Source organism: Lithobates pipiens, unplaced genomic scaffold (assembly GCF_037356315.1).
Source record: "Lithobates pipiens isolate NorthernLeopardFrog02 unplaced genomic scaffold, aLitPip1_a1.2 Scaffold_18, whole genome shotgun sequence".
Taxonomy (NCBI): domain Eukaryota; kingdom Metazoa; phylum Chordata; class Amphibia; order Anura; family Ranidae; genus Lithobates; species Lithobates pipiens.
The window spans coordinates 251,553,252-251,579,669 of NW_027507758.1; the positions used below are offsets into that span (position 1 = coordinate 251,553,252).

Below are 26,418 nucleotides of genomic sequence, written 5' to 3' on the forward strand. Positions count from 1 at the left end.
AGGCAGAAACAAGGAACTCGTCATAGAAGATAGTATACCTGAGTATAGCATGCTGAGTCATGGTTACAAAGTTGCTTTGTCACTGTTGATGAAATTTGAAGTGCATGAAAAGAAAGTTATTACTCAGCTAGTTTTTGTGTGGCTTTATCTGTTCTGTCTTTTATGTGTGTTATTTAATAAAGTGTTTGTTAAGCCCAAAAAAAAAAAAAAGATTCATATTCTGGTCCCTTAAAGCAGATTACACAGCACAGTGCTTGTGTTGTGTAATCTGCCCCCCTCTACACTGTAAAAAATAAATAAAAAATCTGCTACTTCCTGTATGCCCCACTCCAAACTGACCATGATAACCAGGACTACTCAGCCCTGATCACCGTGGTCAAAGTGCGTCCCTCCGTCAGATGTAGCTGTCCTCTCTGCTCTCCCCCCTCACCCCCCTCCTTCCTACATGTCAGTATCCTCTCTGTGTCTCTGACCCCCCCCCCCCCGCCGCCACTACTATTAAAAATAAAAAACGTTAAATTTTTACTGCCAGCCCCTCTATTAGAGACTGGCATTCCACACTATCCACACTAAAACAAGCACTCTAAATACCTCTTTAGAGCTAGCTTCAGGCCGGTCACGTGACTCGCGGCCACTTTACAGCTCCGAGACATCACTTCTGCATGAAGGTCATGTGATCTCCCCAGCTGATGTCAGAGGGACTGGCAGTGAATAGTAATTTAGAGTTAATAAACACTTTAAGTAAGTACTATCATATTTAAAAAAAAAAAAAAAAAAACCTTGATGTTTTGAATTAAAAATGTTTGCACACTTAGCATATTTTAATCATGTATTTGCATCAAATAACCTGCTGTAAATGCGAAGACCAGTAAACGCCTATATATGATTAGTATGGCTTGTGTGCAGATACAGTTTTTGGTTAATGCAAAAGCAACATAAAAGCCACTTAGAAACAATTCAAAAGCATCTCATGTATACAAACCCAGAAAAAAAATATTCAATATGCATTTTTGAGGTTAAGATAGAAAAACGACAACTAAAGGGGAGTAGCCCAGTTTATACTACGTCATTACCAAACAATACATCAGAAGTGATGTCAAGTGCCATACCGCTGTCATCTTCAAATACCACTGCATTGCAACCCAAGAATCTCACAAACTTGCTCTTCAACTTACTGATGTAATCATTTTCATAAAGCTGAAGCTTGATCACATTCCCACAACATTCTATCATGCCATGCAGGTTCCTCTGCAGTAGTTTCATGGTATTGTGGGATGCGGAAAACTGTTACCTAAACAGTTTCTGCATGTAGTTTTAGGAGTTTTATACATGACACGATAATTAAGGATACAGGAAAAAATAATAATCTCGGTAAAAGGGAGTGGAGTGATCACTTAAATATTTGTAAACCCACTGAGAATGGTTGTCTAGTTAGGGGGACACCAAGCTCCAGGAGGTTGGCAGGAAGTGGGTGCTTCTGCGTTACATGGTATCCATCCAATGGATGCCTAAGTGCGGGACATGTGTGCAGCACTACAGAGGTGCCATTTTCCAGAGCCTGCCTGGGCACTAACTCACACTAACACAGCGGCATCTAATCCTCTCACTGATACTGATACAGGGCCACGCTTCCCTTTCCTGTGACTTTTTTCCTCATACTGATCTATTTTGGTATTTTATATTTTTGATTGAATATAAACTAGATATTATTGCAGTCATGTTGACATTCTGTTTTTTTTTTTTTTTTTTTTTTAGCTTTGATGATGAGCAAGTAAACAGCTATATAGTCTCCTGCTCGTGTCATTTTCTGTACCATTTGCATGATTTGTTAATTAATTTCCTGTCATCTCAAGTGTCACTTCGTATAACAGCAGATTGTGAAGTCTTTTCTGGGTAGGTTTACTGACGCATACATCATAATGTGCTTTCTGTTGTGTTAGTAACTTGTGGAGTCAAGTAGAGAAAATTAAAGGGCATTTCTACACAGCAGCTTAGATATAATCTGCAGTAATTTGTCAGTGCAGTTGATCTTGGAACCTTTTCCTGGCTGTGAATTTTTCGAGTGTGTTTGTTTTTCTTGCAGTGCAAAAAATTATACTAGGAAATAAGTCAAGTCTGCAACTGCAGTGCTGGTCAGTAAAGAACTCAACTATTAAAGAAAACTTTACTAAGGGAAATTTGGGGATTGTTGGTCACTTCCTTATGGAATGATAGCTGCCTGGCTGTTATACTGATCTTTTGGGTTAAATACTAAAGTGACTGTAAGTACCAGAGTCAGAGGGAGCAAAAAGAGAAGCCAACAATAGCAGGATTTGCATATGTTCAGTTGTCACAGATGATTTATTCTGAAGCAAGAAAAATAATTTTCTCCCATGATGCAGTCATTTAACCTCTTATATTCTGTTCAGTGTAGTAAACTCTACATTTTTACCACCCCCCCTTTTGCAGATTGATGTCATAATGTGATAGTATGCTCGTTTATTAAAATCACAAGGGATAAACGACATCCCTTGTGATAGCATGGCCAGTGACAGGTTCTCTTTATTGAGACATCTAGACCCTGGATCTCTCCTTTGCCCTTAAACGCATATGATCAAATCGAGATCGGTTTGATCAGATGCTTTCACAAGCCAGTAACAGCTTGTTTACATCTGAGAAAAAACGGTGACAAAATCCTTGTCGCTTCCAGTTTCTTAGACCACTCAGATTGAGGAAGTTCTGGTCCTCCATCATTTCTATGGTAAGCCGGCGTAACTGCCAGCTTCCGGCCCGAGCTCCCCGGAGGAATGAGAAAGCCCAGAAAGGAACCAGAAGGCGGTGGGAGGACCCCATCTGCTGCATGTAAAAACAATCCAGCGGCTATTTAGCTGCTCAGATCGCTTTATTTAGCATTGCATGCTGAAAACACTGCAGCTGCAATCATGACCTTGGTAAAACCACTTCAACCCATAGATGTACGGGTACGTTCTACAGGTGGGAAGTAGTTAAAGCTAAGCTCCAGGTATGGCAATTTTACCCAGTTAAGCTTGAATCAATGTAACCACTGTAATTACTGTATGTGTGTGCCATACCTGCGGGATTCACATGGAAGCTAGAATTGCTGCTAGCTTCTGGCTCCTTTGCCGAGCAGCTGTACTTCTGCTCTAATGAAAAGTTAAAGTCTATCTATGGTCAGGAAGTAAAATTATATATTAATTTCCATGTTGTATTTCAATTATTTCTAGCCTATTCCTATTAATATGAGTGGTTTTGAAGTTTTTAAACTTACAGAGCCTGCCTTCTGAACTACAGAGTTGCTGAGAGGAGTAGCTGTAGTTTCAGGAAGTGGAGTCAGTACAGGAATAACTACTTGCAGCAAGGTACCATAGGATATGTAGTTCTTAGAAATTAAAGGTAAACAGCAGAGAAGAGAAGCTGCAAAGCATGCAGGGAATCCAGAAAGTTGTGAAAAGGGATGACAACCTATCCGGGTTCCTGCACATTTTTTTTACGAATCCTCCAATGCAATTTATTTGGGGTAAACTTAAACCTCATTTACCACAACCTACACTGTACATGCCCCAGATTAAAGGAGGTCTGAGTGTTCTGAACTTTTAAAAATATTATTACACCTCACAACTTGCTCAATTACTCAAATATCATGCTACTAAAGAAATTCCACTTTGGGTAGCAATTGAATCAGTTGAATGCGATCCACTTTCTGTATCAAATTTACTTTGGCTTACACCAACCCAACGTCGTACAATCACGAATCCCATTAATAAACATAGCCTCTCAATTTGGGATAGGCTTAAAACACGTTTTGGTCTCCAATCTCAACATAATCCACTTCTTTCTTTCCTGAATAATCCCTCCTTTTACCCAGCGTGGACCTCTCCATCCACCTTCTCTGCCTGGCTTAATGCTGTTCTTACGCAAGCCCATCACTTTTATGTATCTGACAAAATCACACCCTTTCCTACACTTTGTAATACCCACAACTTACCACATAATGAAACTTTTAGATATTTACAAATTAACAATTTCCTGTCACCATATTCTCCCTCAAATTTGACATCTCCTAATTTTACAATCTTTGAAAGATCTTGTACAACAGACCCCCATAGACGAGGACTTATATACTCAGCTACTCTCACACACAACATCCTCCCCCCCATCCTACACATCTAAATGGGAGAATGAGTTAAATCTCCAGCCTGACACATTAGATTGGACTCAAATTTGGCTGGCTACAAAGCCAGCTTCTCCAAACATTGTAGCCCTTGAAACAAACTACAAGGTTCTTACTAGGTGGTATCTAGTTCCTGCAAAAATATCAAAATGTATTCACCAATATCCCTCCCAATCAGATAGAAGTATTTCTGCGCTGGCCAATTACATGGATAGGGGGGAGGGGGGACGTTGCTGCATGCACTGGAAAGAGCTATTCAAACTCAAAAATAAGATCTATTATGTGGAATAGTGCTGAGCAAAAAGAACTAAAAAGGCGATAGAGTGAGCAGAGGGGGTTAAAGAAAGTGGGAAAAGAATGTGAAAGGGGGGGAGGGAAGAGGGAGGGAAGGGGGAATTGGAAATTATGTGTCAAATCAGAGGCTAATCAGAGGCTAATTCAAAATCAATAATTCAAGGGTATGGGTAGTATACAATTCACTACCTGTCTATATAAATGTCATAAGTGCAAAAATGCAAAAAATAAATAAATAAATAAAAATCTATGCAAAAAAGTCTCAAATCACAGATCATTTCATATAGAACTCAACAAAATTCATGTGCACTGGTACATATAAAGTGTTATGTTGTGATAAAGGCGATTCAGTTCGCATTGTGCGCTATATAAGTATTTCATTCATTCATTAATTCAAAGTGCAAAAGTGCCAATAATAAATGTGCAAACACTGCAAACAATGTGCAAATTCTGCAAATAATGTGCAAATTCACAAAATATGGAGATTATAAGTGTCCGTGTAAGCAGCATAAAATATTATAAAGTCCTTCAAATGCCTTGGAATATTTCCCATAAAGTGCTGGTGCTTCCAAATGGTGTCCCAACAGAGAGAAGGGGGAGGAGAGTGTGATATTCTTTTTCTTTCTGTTTAGGTGAATAGATGTCCCCTTACCTTACTGCTGTAAGGTTACAGCAAAAGAGTGTCCCCACACGGGGTATCCCCTGGGCGATTATACTGTTAGCTCATCATCTCTGGATGTACCTGGGAAAACCTCTCCTTTCTCATCAATAAAGTGGGTGAACCAAACAAAGATGGCGGCAGCAAACCATGTGCTCACATCTGTAGACCTAAGGGCTCTGATTTGTCACATAATTCCCAATATCCCTCCCAATGCTTTCGAGGCTGTTGTGACCCTGGTACCCATATTCATATTTGGTGGACCTGTCCCATTGTTCAAACCTTTTGGTCAAAAATATTTAATATACTTTCTACAATGTTTGCAATAAACATATTACCTGATCCACTGGTGGCCCTTTTAAACAGCAAACCATGTAATTTAACACATCTTCAATCCAAGCTTCTACTGTATGTTACAATGGCTGCTAAACAATCCATAGCGAAGGCTTGGAAATCAAATACACTTTGTGTTGTGTCAGTTAAACAGCGTGTAACACAAGCTATCATTCATGCCAAAATGGAAGAGACCTTACTTGATAATATTGTTAAGTGTGAAAAAATTTGGTCCCCCTGGATTAAAAACTATCTACCACCAGGACTTAATAATTCACTCCTCTTACCTTGAGATCGCTTGATACTCACCCCCATTACTGCTATATGATCCATAACATCATTGATTCATTGATTCTTCTGATGATCCCTCCTCCCCCCTCTCCCCCGCTCTTACTTTACATTAAACTCTTTAATTCCATTTTATATGATTCAACCATATAGTAGATTATAGATTTATATTTATTACTATAGGTAAAGTTACATAAGACATACTTGGGATGGCCGGTATCATTTTCCATCCATATGGGACAAACCAGGCCAATAGCTGGAACCTGGCCCCGTTTGGATGGACTCCTTTCCTGACGGTCCCTAGAGAGATGATCTGTCATAAATAGACTTTGTTTAATCAATCTTTATAAATATTGTACTATTATTCTTCTAGTTTAATCTTAACCTCACCAAGTATTGTACTAACAATAATAATTATAATTTGAAAAGTGCAGAAAAGTTTACACATACTCATATACCTTATCTTTAAGACATGAATGTATGAATGTATTATTTTACTCTGTAAAATATGTACTAATAATATATACTGTATTATCTTCAATAAAATGTTTAAAAGGAAAGGGATGACAAGCAGACAGGCAGAACTCACAACGTGAAAGGAGAGTTTTCAAGTAATCTTATATTGGACTTTCAACTATTGTTTGTATTATTATTATAATGCTGATGTTAAAATAAATGAAAGTGTATGCTGTGACCATAGAACCCCCCTAATAGATAAAAATGACAAGTCAATGCTACAATCACTGGTGTGTAAACAAGCACAGGAACACATAGCCGTATTTAAGTGATGTGGAACATATCCTTGGAGAGGCCTCAATGCATGCAAAAGACAGAAAATAAATAATAAAAAATGCAGCGCTAAGGGAATATAAACACCCCTGAGTGTCACCTTTGGGGTGAGTATTCCACTGGTGAATGAGAGGTAATAAGGGATAATACAAATGTACAAAAATACACTAAAAGTGTTAAGTGCATAAAAGATGGTGGGTGAACTCATGTGTACATGGAAAAAAAAGTATATATAGTCATATGACAAAAGCTGATCGAAGGTAACAATAAGCCTATAATAAACATAAAAGAGTCCACAAACTCCTCTGTATAGAGATATATAGTCTGATGGAGATGGCAATAAATAATATTCTTTCTTGTGATGAAAGATAGAAGGTATACAATATATGAAATGACTTCCACACACGGCAATCTGGGATGTGCATCAAACACCAGGGAAGGGGAATGGATACTCTTACCCCAAAGCGTGGACACACACGCCAGCGGTGGTGGGTCAAACGAGCATGAAAAGATCATTTCCAGCGAACTCTCCAACCAGAACTGTTGCAGTTAGGATGGTATGTACCTGCATCTATATCCAAGGGGATCAGTGGTAGATATTCACAGTAAGGGCTCCAGCCAACAGGTGTTTGTAGTCATCCAACCGACATCACAAATCGCCAGAGAAAAGAAAAAAGGGCCTCCACAGTGCAGATAAATCCGGGATAAAAGGATTTTAATTCAATTAAAACAGATTAAAAAAAACATACAAACCATCAATCAAGATGTGGGCATAATGTGATCACAAAAAATATGGTAAGGACAGCGTGGTATAAGGAGCCAAGCAGGCTATGTAACCTAGGACATGTGGTCGTTGTCTTACTTTAGAATCGGCAAAAATACACACTTCAGGCCATGTTAACCACTAAAGATTCTAGTTGACTTTTAATATTTCTTTTTTCGTTTTTTTTTTTTCTGCTATACCACTTTTGAAATAATTAGTATACCTATAGACCCATTTATTATTATGATATTTTTTTTCAAAATCTTTATAAAGTGTCACGGTTTAGAAAATATGTCTTTATAATCTAAATAATCTAGAGTGAGCAGGGAAAGTATTATCAGGTACATATCTGATTATCACATGCAATAGCTGGGTCGAATAGTCGTTATCTTCTCAGCACTTTTTAAGTGTCAAAAAGCTGCAATAATTATGTGTTAGTAATTTCTGACACAAATATTGGCTGAATAAGGGAGGAAACAGCGACTACTTCCCCTGAGAGGTCTACCATACAACCAGAGCTTTCACTATACTGTTCCGTTTGAGAGATCTGTAGATGAATCCATGGATGTTTCTTTGGGGGTGGGGGGCGTGGGGGGTGAGGGTCCCGTGACACTGTTCATTGCTTCCTTTATATAAAAAAAATGTCCATTCTTTATTTTATAAGCCATAAACTAGTTAAATGACAGGGAGACAGAATCCTACCTGGAATTAGTAGGCAGCCTAAGGGTCAGAGAAAAGGTATTTTCAATCAAAGGTTTCTTACAAAGGTAATTTGCTCCATGACAGATTCCCTTTAATTGTGAACTCGAGCTAAATGAGGCTTTCATTCTTATTCAATTACCAGCTGCAAAATTTTGCTAACAAAGGAACTTTTTTTGTATCATTTTTCTGACTTGGCAGGAAATTGTATTTCAAACTGTTCTTTTATTGGAGTGGGGCTTTCTGTGCAGCTCTGTCACATCTTTGCCTGAATACAGCTTTGTTTTTGAGCTTCACACTATTTGGAACTACAGTGGGCTATGTTAGGAAAGTTATGTGTTAGATTCTTGAGCTTTTACATTTATGTTCAACCAGTATATTACAGTATGAGCATGTGTTAAAAAAAATACTGACTTTCTATAGAAAAATCAACGTTTTTTTCAAAGCTTTGTGCTATTTGTGTTTTTTTGTAGTAATCATACATTAGTATTTTAATGATTTTAAAGTACTGTACAAGCCAGACTTTTCTTCGTTTTATGTAGAAAAGGATTAAAGATCCTATTAGGTTATTGTTTGCTGTTTGTGTTCCTCTGGGGAGATTTACATTCACTTCCTGTCCTGGAAAAGCAAAAGAAAATCAGAGCAAATCCCACGTTAAACCGGTGTCCTGCCATATATCGTCCGTCCATCTGATAGTGTCCGCCCCGTACTGCGCAGGCGCAGAGCTTGCGCAGTACGGAGCAGAAGGAGCTTCAGAAAATCTCCAATGATGAATGGCACCTGCGCCGTGAGTCGAGGTGTTAGCCCCACCATCCAAGTGGACATAGGGCTGCAAATATTAGAGGGCCCCTCGCCACGCTTCGGGCACAGCCTCGCTGCGCTTGGCTCTTTTTATTCTAACTCTATGTCCACTTGGATGGGGGGGCTAGAACCTGGACTCACGGCGCACGGCACCGTTCATCTTCAGATATTTTCATAATCTGTGTGTCCTGTGTACTGCGCATGCGCAGTACACAGCGGACACTATCTGATGGGGGACACTATGTGATAGGACACCGGCAATACATGAATCGAAACTCGGCCAGTTCAGCAGGCACCAAACAAACTTTCATCCATATACAGGCAGGCTGATTTCACCCAAGTCGATCCAGCAATTGACTTGGGTACAACCAGTTTGTCTGAATTTTCTGCATGTGATTCTGTAAACAGTAAAAGTCATAGTCACACACCACTGTGATTTCTCTTCTTGATACAAATTATTATTAAAATCAGCATGCATTATTTGAATACATTTTTTTCTCATGTGTCTTTTCTGTACCTTGATGCACCTTATGACATTTCTTTATAGCATAGGGGATAATTCCCCCATAATCAACACTTAAGCACCATATACACTATCAGATTTTCTGCTGATTTTTCATTCAGATTTACTAAAACCATATAATATGTGGTCAAACCTTAGGCGTTTCAATTTGTATGCAATCAGGCAGGCCCTTCTACTACATGGTTTTGGTAAATCTGAAGACAAAAATATGCAGAAAATCTGATAGTGTGTATGGGGCTTTATAGTGCTTTGACAATATATCGCTTAAATCCTGATACCTAAAACATGCATTATTAGGATATTACGATAAGTTAAAATACTGAATCACGCGGCTTCATTAATGCCTTATTAGCAATTTACTTTCTCTGAAGTTGACTGCAATGTTTTTTTTTACTTATGATAGTATGACAATGGACAGTTATGGGAAACATTGTTTTTTAGTTTTTTTGCTTTTTTATTCAACATTAGCTATTGCCATAAACCAACTTCCTGGAATTTGTATCTGAAAAAGGGACTACCCCTTTCTATATAAATACGGTTATAGACTAAAATATTTTCCTATATTTGGCAAGTTAAAGCACTGACTTTTTTTTTTTCCTGTGTCATGCAGATATTGCGGTCGTAGAAATGACTGATGCCTTTCGGCAGCCATCCCTTTTCTATCACCTGGGCGTTAGAGAAAGCTTTAGCATGGCTAATAATATCATCCTCTACTGCGACACAAACTCTGAATCTCTTCAGTCACTCAAGGTAAGTCAGGTGACCTCAAAACGAAACCATAATGGTAGCCATTACTTTTTACTTTCCATATACAATTTTTTTTTATTTTAGATTTGTAATTCCTTTATTTTCCAAAGAAATCTGCATTTAACAGTCAAGGTTTGCACTAGTAACAGATGTCCAAATTATATAACAAGCCCAGCTCTGCACATTATGGGTGGGCATGAAAGAACATTATGGTTTTGGAGATGATTATCCATGTGCACAGCTGGGGAGACAGACAGGCAACTACAGGGAATACCCAAGACATAGAGTCATAGACAACCAAACAGTATACTAAAATAATGTGTAATAAAATAGAACTTTTACAATATATCAGGAGACATTGCATCCCGATGGCCTGCTTAGCCCGAAAATAGGACAATGAGGTGAGTGTGTTGTAAGCAAGAATACGCACCATGTTCAGATATTATAGCCCAATACCGAGACAAGGGTACGTGGAAGGGGGGGATACCAGAGGAGAAGAGGGTCCGGTCATCAGGCATCCCCATAGTGTGAAAGAAGAGGGAGCAAGAGAAAAAAAAAACAGTGTACAGGTAGGGCCTCTCACCCAGGGAATGGGACTAATTCTAGAAGGTCAGCCTGATTGTGCCATCTCCTGAAGATAGGCAGTCTCCAGGTCTTACGGAAGGTCTCCTCCTGGTTGTGCAAGGTAGCGTTGAGGTCCTCCATATCTCTCAGTTTTTTTACTTTAGCAAACCACAGGAATATGGATGGCAGACATGGGAGTAAGTCACACATGTACAAGTCACAAGCAAGTCTCATGTCTTAACCTTCACGTCTCAAGCAAGTCCCAAGTTACTGTGGCGAAAAGCAAGCAAGTCAAGTCGAGTCCCTACTAGAAGTCAAGCAAGTCAAGTCAAGTCATTTATTTTGGTCAAGTCACAAATCAAGTCAAAATACTGACCCCATTTCCACGTTTAAATTACTTAAAAGTCAGTGTTCAGGAAAGGTTTTGTTTTATTTTCAACATTAACAAAACTGCTTTGTGCTTTTTTCTTGGCATATTAAAGAAACACTTTGAATGCCAAAACAGCAGACAAGGAGCAGAACACTCAGCAATTAAATGGCCAACAAGCCTGAAAAAATGTAGTCCTTGCTGAGGGGGGAAATAACTAAGTTCAAAGTCTGAACTTCAAACCAATAACAAAGTATTTTAACATCTAAATCAGTGGACACAATGCCAACATCTGGACACTTGAATGGTGATGAGAATAGCCACTTAAAATGCCACATATGGGGGTGTGCAATGGATCAGTTTTAGGGTTTTAATATACTTTGTAAATAGCACCCTATACATTTATAGTCAGTGGCAGTTGTATCCTCTGCATTATGCCCCGATAAAATAACATTTAATTACAGTGCAGGTCAGTGTGATAATCACTATGATTGCATCAGCTAGCACTTATGTACAAGTTTCATATAAAAACACAATTTTTAACATATGTAAAACAAGTGACCTAATGGATAATTCTGAGTGAGATCCTTTTTGAACCAAAGATGTGGGCTTTATTTTTTGATTGTGCATTGTACTACAGCAGAATTAAAAAACATACTATATAAAAATATACTATGCATATACAATATACTAAACCTAGTATTGACAAGATATCTTCTCTATTAAAGAAGAGGATATGTAGAGGTGGTTGTCTATATAAAAATGGCATATATTATTATATGGTCAGGCGTCCCGGCAGGCGGTGGCCATTCCAGTATTCAAAAGCTGCGCCTCCTCCTCGTCTGTGATAGGTGGAACACTCAATTTCCCAGCATTCAGTGTTCTGCCAATCATGGACATCTTCATAACACAGACGAGGATGAGAGGATGTCCGTGATAGGCTGAACACTGCCTGCTATGAAATTGAGTGTTCCACCTATCACAGACGAGGCGACGCGGCTTTTGAACACTACAATCTCAGCCATCTGTCTGCATGACGCGCTGATCAGGTAGGCAGACGGCGGCTTGCGGTTAGTGTGTTAGTGGTGGTTACGGTTAGGGGTAGTGTTAGTTAGTGGCTGTAGTGTTATGGTGCCAACTTGCCAAGTCATTGCAAGTCATATAGCCTAAGTTAAAGTCAAGTCGCAAATCAGTAGTGACAAGTCAAAGTCAAGTCGAGTCATTTATTGAATTCAGACAAGCAAGTCGCAGGTCCTCAAACAGGTGACTCAAGTCTGACTTAAGTCAAGTCATGTGACTCAAGTCCCCCACCTCTGATGGATGGGGGGTTTTTCCGATCTCTAGCAGAGGGGGATGCATACCTTGGCCGAATTAAGCAACTGGATTGTAAGAGAGGCCTTGTATCTTTTACTCAGTCTCTTTGAGATGAAGCAGGCAAGCCGAGGGGTTCCCCTCTAGATCAACATAGCTTTGTATCTACAGTGCGATTTCTAAGCCACTACTGCCTCTGATTGCTAGCCTCACCAGATTTGAAGTGAAATTTGGTGATGTCACTACTGTACTCTGCTCATTGTTCTCCTTCCTAGAAGCTCACAGACAAAAACTCCCTGGAAACAGAGCTCTGCCTCTACCAAGATGGCCACTTCCATGCAAAGACCCAAAACATGGCATGGTAAATAAGTAATTGGGAAAGGATCAGATGTAGGGAGATCACATGCAATACTGACTAGCCCATCAATCTCTGCCTGCTTTTTTTTTTTTTGGAACAGCTTCCAGAATTTTATATTCTAGTATTCTTAATACTATGCGCTCCTGGAGGAAAGTAAATCAACACATTAATTAACAATAATAAATCAATTTGTAAATGTTAACTCTAACCAGCAGCTGCTTAATCAAAATACATTTGGTTAATCTGCAGAGTAAAGTGTAACCACTTCAGCTGAAGAAGTTACACTTTACTCTGCAGATGAGCATCCAGAATTTACTTCCACTTTAAAGAGGAGCTCCAGGCTCCTTCAGAAAACATTTAAAGTTAGCAGCTACAAATACTGTAGCTACTGATTTTCAATATTAGGGCACTTACCTGTTCAGGCATCCAGCAGTGTCCTCCCCTGAGTCGCTTATTCAATCGGCTATCGGGTTTTGGCACTGCCATCTTGACTAAGGGGAACCGGCAGTGAAACGTGCTGCACTTTATGAATGGACCACAGTCTTCTGGGATCTGTGAAGTGTCCCAGAAGGTTGCGGGGTAAGGAGGAGGGCCAAACCTCCACCTCAGTTTACAGCACCCACTCCCCCCCTCCCCCCAAAAGGTGCCAAATGTGGCAGCAGAAGGGGGAGGGAGGAAGAGGCAAACAAGTGGAGCTTCCTCATGTGGGGGGAGCTCCACTTTAAATTCTGCTTCTGATAACAGTAGTTATCTGGCTGTATTGGAGTTACTTTAGTACTTTCTGAGCCATTGACCAACATATACACAGATTAGGAGTTTTTACTTCCATCTGATTTTAGCTGTTGCAAATATGTTTTGAGGCAGTGACTAGGAGTAGTGAAGCCAGAGACAGCCAGGCAAAGAGCATTTTTAGAAGTAGGTCAGAACTGGAAGCCCTACTTTTATCAGTATAAGGCCTCATGCACACCAGGTGTAAAAAAAAAAAAAAAAAGCCACTTTTAAGGGCATATATGCACATTCATTTACAGGCATAGTAGGAGAGCGCTTAGAGGCTGAAAAAAAAATCACTTACATGTTCAGTGCTTGATGCGCTTGAACGCCTGTAAATAAATCTAAATGTGCCTAAACACCAGGCCTTTTTAGCATTTGAGTGTTCATTCATTTTAGTGGCCAGAATAAATGAATAATAATTTGTATTTTTTTATAAATGAATATAAATTATCATTAATTAAAAAACATGCTTGAGACAAACCTAGATCTATACTCACACAAAAAAAGTTAACAAAAACAAAAAAACGAACCGAAAATACAAAACATGTATAAAATAAATGGTCAGACTCAATTAACCACTAGGTCTTTTCTCGTCACATTTCTATGTTTCAATATTCTGGCCAATGGAATGGATGAACGCCCAAAATGCTTGAAGCACCTGAATGTGATTTTAGGTGCGTTTTTTAAGCTGCTTTTCTCCTGCCATGAGAAAAGGCATTCAGAGGAGCTGGGCAAATGCCCAGTGCGCCTTACTTTCCTGTAAAACTTGTGTACATGGTTCACAATGTTTTGAAATAGTTATGCGTAAAGTGGAATAGACTACAATTTCAGTATATTTGACATGTGCTAGAGATGCATCTGTGATCCTTACTTAAATGTTACAAACCATGCTCCCATGCTCCATACAAAGAGTGAGCTGTCTAAAGATGCTCATGGAATGGTCAGTTTGCCATTTTAAACTTCTACAAAGAAAAATGGAGATTTAATCTCCAAATACAGAAAGGCTTTGTCACAGTAAAAGCTATGAAAATGTGGAATAGACTCCCTCAAGAGCTGGTTCTGTTCAACTCCGTAGATTGCTTTAAGGATTCTTTCCTAAATGTACATATTATAATATATGGATATTAATATTTATAGATTTTTGTTTTGTTTTACCCTTTTTTATATTTTACCCTTTTTATTGGTTGAACTAGAATGGACTTGTGTCTTTTTTCAACCTAACTATAACTATGTAACTCTATTCTGTTATTTTTTTTTTCTTTTAGGAAATCGTATGCCAAAAGAATAATGTGAGTATGTTTTCTTTTGTTTCCATGTTAAGACTACAGCAAATTGTCTAACCAATATACCAGTGTTTCTCAAACTTTTATGTCTTGCGGAGCACAAAAGAGGTCTAAAAATTTTCATGCCACACCTGAAAAGATTTAATAATTTTTGTGGTGAAGAACTTAATTATTTTTACATATATATTACTTTTAAATTTAATGTGAAGGATGTGCCTGCTTTCGAGAGCAAATCAGATTGAAGCGATTGTAATCTTCTTTGTACTTTTGCTTGTTTCCTTGCTTTTCATTTAACAGTTTCTCTTTCAGAGTTTCAGACTTGACTAAGTACTTCTCCATTGCTACGGCCACTTTCACACTGGGGCATTTTTCAGGCACTTTTGGGCTAAAAATAGCACCTGTAAAGCGCCTGAAAAATGCCTCCTCTACAGCCCAAGTGTGAGAGCCCGAGTGCTTTCACACTGGGGCGGTGTGCTTGCATGATGTTCGAAAAAATCCTAAAACAGAATCTTCCGGGCGGTGCGAGAGCAGTGTATACAATGCTCCTCCACTGCCCCTGCCATTGAAATCAATGAGCACCACTGCCAAAGCGCCTGTGAAGCGCTTCGGCAGTGGCACTTTGCGGGTGCTTTTAACCCTTTATTTGCCTGCTAGTGGGGGTTAAAATTAGCAGCGCTTTACCACTAACGCCCCCTCCCCCCCACCCCAGTGTAAAAGTAGCCTAAACAATGAACAAACTTTATTTACAAGCATCAAAGTTTGGATGGAACGGTCTCTATTATTCTAGTGTAATATAATTAGAGCGATCAAGTTCTCCTGAGATCCCACACAAATCTTGCGTTATGAAAGGAACCAATTAATGACAGACTGACAGACATTTTGTTTTTATATATGTTACTTTTTTTACTTTTGTGACATTGATTTACCATTTCATTTTTCTATATGTTCAAGGTTTCAAAACGCTACAATTTTTAGCATTTACATAGTGCTGACAATATACTGTATGTAGTGCCTTACATATTTACATTCACAACAGTCCCTGCTCCAAGAAGCTTACAATCTAAAGTCCCAACCTCATATGCATGCATACATACACATACTAGGGCCCATTTAGATATGAAATAATCAAGTCCAACAGCGCAGCAAAGGAGATTAAAGAACACAGGTCTAACAGCTGACCTATAAAAGCCTTAGGCCTAAAGCACATAGGCTTATGAAAACAAACAGAATTTTTCCTGCCAGAATGTGACAGAAAAAACACCTCTAATGTTATAATATGTATGCATGTTTATGCATGCATTTACGCACGTTTATGCGCATATGGCATTTAAGCGTAAATGCATTTTGCTTCCCAGAATATTAATTTATTCTGGCAATTGGAATACATATAAGTGCACACTTGTCCAAAGCTGCAAGGTTGAGGTGCTAACCACTATTCCCCTGTGTTGCTTTTTAACATTTTGTTTAATTCATTTTTTTAGTTATTCCTGCAAAAAAGTTATCTTTGAGAAGGGAACAAAGCCATCTTATTCAGTAGAAAAAAAAATTATAACCCCCCCCCTCCCCCAGTCAATGTCAGGCTTAGCAAAAACCTTGTTACTTCCATTTCCAGTTATGCAAGGCATGTGATAGACCACCTACCCCAAAGGGTAGGTGGGCAGCCAACCACCAGATGCCTGCACAATAGTAACAATAGTTACATGGAGGGAGCTGGCACACACAGAACTGTCTCTGGAAAACTGATGTGGGTTGAGGCTTCTGTAGTAAGGGCATAGCACAACATATACAGAGTATGCATAACCCAGCATTACAGTTTTGTGCCTCCTTGTTAGTGTTCCTTTATATACCTTCATATTTTACCTTCATATTAAAGTAGAACTATAGGCAATTTTGTTTAATTTTGGCTGGAGCAAGGAAGGGTTATAACCCCTGTCAGATTTATTTTTGCCATATTTGTCCCATTGGGGAGATTTACCTTCACTTTCTGTCTCATAGCCAAACAGGAAGTGAGAGGAAATCCCTGTGAATTAAAGGAATTCCTTGGGGACTTCCAGGTCACCAGAAATAGTGTCCCCATATGAAGATTTCCCCTCTATTACTTTTCTGGGAACAACCCAAAATTTGGTATTTTCTTTTACTTTCACTTTCAATGCTAATGGTAATCAGGACAAATAGAGAGGAGGAATCTCCTTAACCTCCCTGTTGGTAATCCCGAGTCTGGCTCGGGTTGGGAATTTACTGATAGAAGCGGTAACCCCGAGCCAGACTCGGGATCGCATCGCTGGATGCAGGGGAGGACACAGGGAGAGTTACTTACCTTGTCCCCTGGATCCAGCGATGTCCCCCGCGCTGTGTGATCGAGCTGTCCTCCGCTCGATTCACAGTGCCGAATGCCGCCGAGCTCCGTTCCCTGCGACGTTACGGTGCACGGGAGCGGAGAACGATGGCAAATTCAAAAAAGTAAAAAGTCACAAAACACACACAGCACTGTAATCTTACAGATTACAGTACTGTATAAAAAAATTACACACCCCCTTTGTCCCTAGTGGTCTGTGCAGTGCCCTGCATGCACTTTTATATTATAAATATTGTTTTTTCTGCCTGGAATTTGGAGATTGTCCATAGCAACCAAAACGTGTCCCTTTTTCAGTGTTTTAGGATTTGATTACATTATTGAATAATTTTTATTCTTTATTATATTATAAAATTTATCATACCCGGGATGTCTGCTAGACTCTGGTTTGAAGAGATTTAAGAGCGTTATTCCTAAGAATTACAGGACTACAAAATAAAAGCCAGATTTCCATGCAAAATAATTGTACCGCTTTCAGCACCTAATTCCAGACTGAATCATACCGCCAGGGAGGTTAATGGGAGCACAAACAGCAATACAAACTGACAAGTGTTTTTATCCATCTTCCCTCTATCCAAAATGAAAACAAAAGTTTCGCCTTTAGTTATACTTTAAAGCGGTAGTACACCGCACTTTAAGTCATAATGTGCTAATATGCATCGCATACTAGCACATTATGATAGAATTACCTGAAAACAAAGCATTTCAGCGGCGTTGATGTGACCAGCTGCATCTAAGATAAATATCTCCTAAACGCTGCATGTTAAGGAGATATTTACCATGCCTATTGGTAAGCCTTATTATAGTATAGTATACTCCAACTTTAAGCAAACCACTAGTTGGTAATATTGTGTCATTTTTTTTTAACCAGCCCTCAAAGGAAACTGTTTTCGGGGGGGGCCACGTTATTGTAAATGTGGTTGGAGATGTAAAGCACTCTATAAAGTTTAAATGACATAGTAAAGCAGTAAACATGCTTTTTTATGGCAGAAAAGCAGCTATGTGAGAGCAACTGTTAGAGCCTTGTTTATGTTACTGTACATTGAATCTCCCTTATTTTGTTGATGGTGTCACATTAAAATATGTGCTGTCTCATTGCTGATGTACTAAATGGTTGAATAAGCAATTTATTTGAGAATTACATTGCTATTTGTTTACACGTTATGTTATTTTCTGCCTCTTGGTTTATTCTTTGTAATAACCACTATGACTATGCAGGAAACTTACTGATATTCTTAGTAGCTCATTTGTCTTTCCTGTATCTTGTTTTTCATTCCTGTGGTTACATGTGTATTGTTGCTTCATAGCCTGGCCTGCTTACTCCTGTGTCAGTATGTGCTGTCTGTTTCATCATTTATATTAAGATGTAGGTCTGCCCTGAGTGATAAATATCAGGGTTTGTGTTCCTCTATAATGACTTAAGCCCCGTACACACGATACGAAATCGTAAGTAAAACTTCATCCGACGGACGATCTGCCGATTTTTGGAACCTTCGTACGGTGCTTTTGACAGCCAAATCCGATTTTTCATATGACAAAAGCTGGATATGCAGACTATAAAATTTTAATCATACATGAACACAAGGTCCGATTTTCATATAATTAGTACAAATCGTAAGAGCAAGACTACGCACGCTCAGAAACGAAAGAATACATACAAAACAATTCAACACATGACATCACTTCCTAAGTTGAATTCTGTCATACGACAGTTTTCGTATGGTGAGTAACCTCTTCATTTTCAACATGAGATTAGCATGCAACAAAAAAATGAATGAACGGCCATCCGAAAATGTGATCCTGTGTACGAGGCTTTATGTTTTTAACTACTCACTTTCTAGCTTTCCTTTTTTAGGCTTAACACACACAGGTATTCCATGCAAGGGTGTGCAGGCAGCTTGTTGAAATCAGTGACAGGCGATACACCACAGAGTGCACATTAACACGTATCCAATGTACGTATCAGGACACAGACAGACTGTGTTCTGATCCTTGCATCAGACTTGCATGAACGTACACTCCGAGATGCACATAGAGGTCAGCCGGTCGCCTGTCATTGATTTCAATTCGCTGCCTGCACGCCCCTGCATGGAACATCTGTGCATTCCAGGCGACTGAAGACAGTGCTTCCTTATACCCGTGTGAATTATTATTATTATACAGTATTTATATAGTGCCAGCAGTTTATGCATCGCCTTACAACATAAGGCCTAAGTGTTAAACATTTTAACATAATCTGCATTAAATTAGGCGAATAGATACGTGGAAAATGTTGAAAAATACATTTGCATCATGACATGAATTCTTCATAAATGTTTTCAATTTAAAGTAACATGGAAAATTACCATTTATGTGCTTCTATACTTTATTTGGAAAAATATTTACTGTATACACATTTAGGGGAATTCTTTCGAAATCTGTCGGGCCTCTGCAGGAATGAGGGTGAGGACAACAGATTCATGTATTGGTTGTAAACAGGTGCATGAATTTTTGGGGTGGATGAACTGTTTTAAAGTTGGGTGGATGGAGCCTGGTTCAGAGATGCTAGACTAGTTCCCCAACAGCTCTGCTTCCCTTGGGATTGACAACAGGCAGTTGTTTGGATCCATTGCCAATATCAGGCTGCTAAACTCCGCCCACTGACAGCTGTCAATCATAAAGAGAGGGCGAACCTGAATGGGAACTAGTGTCGCAGCTTCCCTAATAGGTTTTGCCCACTATTAAAGTCACCAGATGCTAGGAGTCTGTCTGCCACCTGTGAAGTTGACAGCATTTCTAACAACAAGTGAGGAGGTGGTAGCAGCGGCAAGCAGGCCGCTCTGCTATAGTGTACAGAGACAGGTACTCTGCCTGTCTTTGTATGTCAGCTTACATACGGTCTTAATTACCTCTAGTTTTGTTATCTACAAACTGTAGGAAGATATCTTGTTGAAATTGGTGCTGTAATAGTGCTGTTTTGTAAAAGTGGGGCTAGTAAAGCCCCGTACACACTATCAGATTGTCTGCTGAGTTTTTCCTTCAGATTTACCAAAACCATATAATATGAAGTCAAACCTTAGGATTTTCAATGTGTATGCAATCAGGCTGGCCCTTCTACTACATGGTTTTGGTAAATCTGAAGGAATAACTCAGCAGACAATCTGATAGTGTGTACGGGGCTTAAGACATACCTGAAGTAACCGTGTCAGTAAAGCTACTAAAACAGGTGGTATGAATTTTGGAATCTGGCACTGTAAGGATAAGGATAAGGATAAATAATGAACTCCTAATACATGTTTTGATGTTTTGTTAAAGCTGAACTCTAAGCAGATGTAGAAGAAATGTAATTTAATGTGGTTATGTACTCATTATACAAAAAAACTAAAACTGATTACTAGTCTCATAATTTTCAAACAAAGATGAAATATATATTGTATACGGGAGCTGTTTTATCTGCCAAAAGATTTGTATTTCTGTCCATCCAGTTCTGATTTTTACAGAGCTCTACACAAAGTACATTCCTGTCTGGCAGGACAGGGAATTAAATTTTTCCCTATTACAGTTAATTAAATTTTACAGGTCTTGTCTCTCCCCTACATTGTGACTGGACAGTGAATGAAGAGGCAGTACACAAATTAGCTCTTCTCTCTGTCGCTTACTCTTCCTACTGGCATGTTCTGTTTAACAGGGGCGGACTCACCATTCTCCAACTCGGGCACTGCCCGAGGGCCCCGGGTCACTAGGGGGCCCCATCAGGGTTGCCAGCCTCAGTAAAACCAGGGACAGTATGTAAAAATCTTTTTTTATTTTTTTTACATCTGTCATGTCTGTGTATACTGTGTGATTGTATACTGTGTGGCCCCATAATCTCTGATTGCCTGGGGGCCCCATAATCTCCTATTGCCCGGGGGCCCCATGAGTTGTCAGTCAGCCCCTGCCGTTTAGTACACAAGCACCGCAGCATAACTGAATGGCTCCTTGTGCTGCTTCTCCCACTCCCAGAGTGCTGTCCGACCGGCCATTGCAAACCTGATACCAGATGAAATTCAGGTACTTTCAATGCTTGCATTTAAAAACGGCATTAATGTGTGCATTTTGTATCTATCTGCCTGGAGTGAAAGCCCAACTCTGGCCACAAAGAAAAAACCCTTTCAGCCCCCCCCCCCCCCCCCCACACTGGAAGGATTAAATGATGCTAATTAAGATAAGGAAATTGCAGAAAAGGCTCTATCTCTTACCTCCACTCCAAAGCTTCAGTGATCTCCTCTTCTGCCCTTCATCAAGTACAGTGTAGGGCTGTTAACTCTGTATGTACATGGTGGAAGCATTTTTTTGTTGCATTTTTTTGTTGTGCTTGGAGTGCCTTAAGTTTAAAATGTATTTTATTTAAAATGTTATTTATAAATGCAACTTGCTTAAGTACTTGGCTTTTTCTCCATATCAATGTCCTGTAATCCTTCAGACTGAGGATGGAAGGGCCAGCCCAAAAAGCCAATCAGGCTACGCTGTAGTGCACATGCTCAGGTAGTAAACATGCTGACAGATGGAAAGAGCAAAGTAAAAATCGCGAGAATGCGCTAGAAGGGGCTTACAGATGTATTGTGAGAGTCAACCAATCTGTACCAAATTTTATTATATTTACGGTTATTTTCATTGTTGTATACCTGTATTAAAGCAAAGCTACTCAGCTATAGTTGTTCTTAATACACTATCTGCATTTATTAGAACCTTTACCAATTGTGTATTATTACCCTACTGTGTGCCCTATACTGATGCCAATTCATGTTTCTCAATTGCTGTTTGCTATCTTTGGTAATACCCACAAATGCAGACTGCCATGGTTTAATGGAATTTGTAGATTATTGCTCCACGTTTTGCCCTGGATTCCTGTATAGTAGTGTTATCAAGCATATGCCATATTTTTGCATAAAGGAAAATACAAACTTACACACTTTTGGGTTTCTTTACAGATGTGCACTGCTAACTACACCTTTGTTCCTTACATGATCACACCACATAACAAGGTATTCTGCTGTGAAGGTAGCCTCATGAAAGGACTGACAGAATTAATGCAACCAAACTTAGAACTACTTCTTGGTCCCATTTGTCTGCCTCTTGTGGATCGTTTTATTCAGATCCTAAAAATAGCACAGGCTAGCTCATGGTAAGTGTTTTTTACATTTTTTACTCAAATTGATATACATTATTTTCAAAATATGTCATTGGTTAGCAAGAACCCACCTGTGTCAACAGTCGTTGGTGTGGGCTCTCCTGCAAAGTAGAGTCAAGGAATGTCCAGTCCTTCAGAAAACTCAGCGAGGAGGTGTAAGTTCTGCTAGTTTATGGCCTTTCCGGTTTACATAGATGTAGGAAGGCTATGTGAAGGCAGATAAGCAGAAGGGTAATCCATACAACTAGAAAAATTCATAATGCAAGCAAACTTGGGTCTTAAAGCAGGTAATTAGAAAAGAGCATACAGGAAATAGACAGGACAAGTGAACAGTCTGAATACACAAAAGCTTGCAAGGACCTGAATATAATTATTTTTGTTCCTGCCTTTTTGCCCCGGCTGTATTCCCATTTTAGCCTGCAGATGGCAGTATAGCCAGTAGAAGGATTTGGATACTACCTCAATATCAAAAAAAACTTGCCGGCTGCCGCAAGAAATTCAACAGAAGCATGTTGTTGCTAATACAATAATCCTGCTTAGAATTTATAAAGGCTGCACGATTGAATGTGAATATTTTTAAAATGTTTATTGGTCACTCGAGGACCTCTTGCAAGAAAGGAATGTTATGTATAAATATTCAATAGACCCAGCACATCTCTGTCTCCAATCTCCATCTATGCATCTGAATCTCCATGTATTTGCTATGCTCTTCTCTTTGCTTTTACAAGTGCATTGTCAGAGAATGCGAGCTGTGTGAGTTTATCTACCCAGCTGGAAAATGTTTCTATGAATACACAAATATTTCTTCCCAGCTAGACATTGATTTTCCCAGGCTTGAATTCATTTTTGTAGTGCTCTTGTTTATCGTTTTTATATACAGTTTTTAATAAATAGCTTTTAAACAACAGCCTTATTAGATATTGTAGTATAGTTATGTATGAATAGGATATTCCACTTACAATCAAAAATTCTGAATTAGGTTGAATACAGTGATTTTTTTTTATTACTGGAGTCCTGTTTGCTTTCCAACCTTGAGAATAACCATTTGAACCAAATTTAACTGCTTTGCCATAGTAATAAACCTTATAATCTTGGATTTTGCTCTTGGTCATCTTTAAAACGCTGTAGAATATTTGTATACCATATAAATAATTAAACAAATAGATATGATGCTTGAATTATAGTGCAGCTTCCTGCTTCTGTTTAAATAACCTGTTCCAATATTTTTCTCAGAATTTTCCCATCTTCAAAATGTAGAAAACAGTGCTTGGTTTTGGCGTTCCAATTTGAAGAGACTGTCAGTAAATAGGATGATTATTTTTGTTATTTTCTGCAGTATTCAGGGCAGATCAATTTATTGGACCCTGACTCTATTGCAATGGAATTGGAGATTTAAACTTGTACTAATAGTCAGATTGAAAGTAACCTACTAAATATGAAAAATGTGGGGGAATTCCTTTACCTCTGAACAATGCTTAAAACAGCTTTGTGGTGTCACCTACGCTTTTCATTATAAACCTTTTAGTAGTGAATCTTTAACTCATTTACGACCTAAATATGGCTTCACAAGTCTAAATGTAAAATGCCCATTGCTGAGAGAATGTTAATTAACCTTGCAGTGGAGAACTAGGAGTGTACAACTGCTTGTGTTGCTAGTTCTCAGACTTGCTGTCAAGTCTTGGGCTTCAGGAAGTGGACCCTCCAACAAACACATATTTACCGCTAAGGAGTCTACAGTGGGTTACAGTAGTGAGCCTGCTGTATCGTTTTGTGAGACCAGGATTTGGACTGTTTATTGATTTTGGCTGAAGTAAGCTGTCTTTTTGTTTATCTGCGTAAATGAACTGTTTTGCTTTTACTAAACTGATTAGCGGTCATTCCAGAGTATAGAGTAATGTTTGGGGCTTGTTAAGTTTTGTGTAGAGCTTACCGGTGAGCAAAGTCCATGGCAGTTCTGCCATTTAAGGGCTTGTTGGCACACTTTTATTAAACAAAAATAAACAATCCCTCCAGGATACCCATGCAGGGGTTTCAACTTTACACAGCAGTTATGTTAAAGAAATATGCAGAGCCAGCTGGCTCTCTGGTCAGCACCGCTTCTCAGGCTTTGGGCCTCGGTCCTCTTGCCCATGTAACAGTGTCCCTGTGCCGTACACACTCTGTACCTCTGCTGGCACTCTTTTTCACAGCTTCCTTGATGTTCCAGCCCACAGGCTTGGGCCCTTTGTCTGCCCTGTCAGACTGAACCGTGCAGATATGCATTATTGTGGCTACTCCCTTACACACCTGGACTCCTTGGGAGGGTGGAGACCAGAACCCTGGCCCCCACTCACGCCTGAACAATCAGTGTCTGGGCTATTCCCAAATCCTAGTCCCAGGACTAGAGATTTACTCCCATCCAGATTGCTATGAAATCTCCAGGCTCCAGGTCCCCGACTGGATTTTACCAACTACAGAGGAAACTGAAAACACAGTCTCCTTCAAATTAAACTGCCTAGTTGAGAATCCTGTGCGACATACACCAACCCAGATGACTGCACTGTCACAATATAAATATATATAGATATATATCTTTATATATATATATATATATATATATATATATATATATATACATACATACATATACAGCATCATAATGTTCTGTGAATCACTGTCACTTTTCACATTCAAATATATATATTTTTTTATCCAAAAACACTCTAATGTCCTACTCCAAAAAAAGACATTAAACTAAATGACATTCCACTGCTAATTCCTGTGTAATAGAAGCTTAAAGCCCAACTTTAGGAGTACCCCTCCAGCTGATTCAGAAAGTAATGCCCATTTTGTCAACGGTAGTCATTTTGTCCAGCACTGAGTAAAACTTACCTTACTCCACAGTCCTGCCGTCTTCCTTCCTGCTGGTTCTGGCAGTGAAGATTGGTTCTACATAACCCCTCCTCTTTGCTAGTCTATGACCAGTGGCGTCATCATCCCTTTTGCCAACATTTTCACAAACAATGCTTGTGGCTGTTGCAGAGAAGAATGGCTCGCTGGCTGTCATGGGACCATTTAGTAAAACTGGGTATACTCTTGGAGTTTTTTGTCATTCAACCAGCGGGTTTAACCAAAAAAAACACCACACAGATCCCCTGCATCTACACAAGTCATGTGGATGCAAGGATATCCCCCGCAGTAATATTATATTCTCACAGGGGGGAATACCCCCTCCTCCGGCTTCTGTTGAACAGAGAGGGCTCCAAACAGAGTAAGATTGAGCTTGTTCTTGCTGAACCAGTTAAATTTTCGATACACGTATACCCAGCTTATGAGAAGTAGTAATCTGTTCATTGCCTAGACAAAACAAACATTATGTTCTGCATAAGTGTGTGTGTGTGGGGGGGGGACACAAATTGTATTATTTATTAAAAGTGCAGAGTTCCATTATAAGTAAAATTTGTTTGTGTGATATCTTAGTCTTTTCTATACCATTACCTTTGGTATTTTCCCATTATGTAATGTCCAGTTGTTGTGTTTCTGAAACTAATACTTGGTTGTTTTACATAACTGCAGTCAGTATTTCCGTGAAGCAATTCTCAATGACATCAGACGTGCCCGCAATCATTACTCTGGAAAAGAGCTGGCTGATGAACTGACAAGGATACGACAGCGTATAGATAACATTGAAGTTTTATCGCCTGACATAATTGTGAATTTGCTCCTGTCATACAGAGACATCCAGGTACACTTAACTGTAAATGAATGAACGTGCTGTGTGTGTTTATGTCATATGACATGTGCATTTAAACTGCCCTTGCATAAGCTCTAACAGTCTGCCATCATTATAATTACACTTGTTTCTTTTTCATGAAACGCACCATTCATCTGCAAAGGATTACGATTCAATCGTGAAGCTGGTGGAAACCCTAGAGAGACTGCCAACCTCAGATTTGTCCGCCCTTCTTCATGTAAAATTTCATTATGCATTTGCTCTGAACAGGTGAGGATCATTTTCCAGTAACTTTCCAAACATAATATTCAATCAGTATTATTGTTCTCGTTCTAAATAGTGTGCTTTCATTCTGTAATAACTATTTAAAATGAACCATTTTTAGCAGTACTCCTTCTTATAAGTGCATACAGTAAAATGAGCTTTAATAATACCCATCATATGTGTTGGGCAGCACATTCAAATGCACCACAGTGGACCAGGT

At 39.2% G+C, this 26,418-nt stretch overlaps 1 protein-coding gene across 2 annotated transcripts in view; it reads left to right on the forward strand.

Annotated features, from left to right (window-relative positions):
- Positions 1 to 26,418, forward strand: part of MAP3K5 (mitogen-activated protein kinase kinase kinase 5) — a 222,179-nt gene that overhangs the window by 61,466 nt on the left and 134,295 nt on the right. For both annotated transcript variants that reach the window (XM_077486787.1, XM_077486786.1), the window contains exons 2-6: positions 9,930 to 10,069; positions 14,703 to 14,726; positions 22,023 to 22,216; positions 25,778 to 25,946; positions 26,098 to 26,204. In XM_077486787.1, coding sequence (XP_077342913.1) covers positions 9,930 to 10,069; positions 14,703 to 14,726; positions 22,023 to 22,216; positions 25,778 to 25,946; positions 26,098 to 26,204 — 634 coding nt within the window. The remainder of the gene's footprint in view (positions 1 to 9,929; positions 10,070 to 14,702; positions 14,727 to 22,022; positions 22,217 to 25,777; positions 25,947 to 26,097; positions 26,205 to 26,418) is intronic.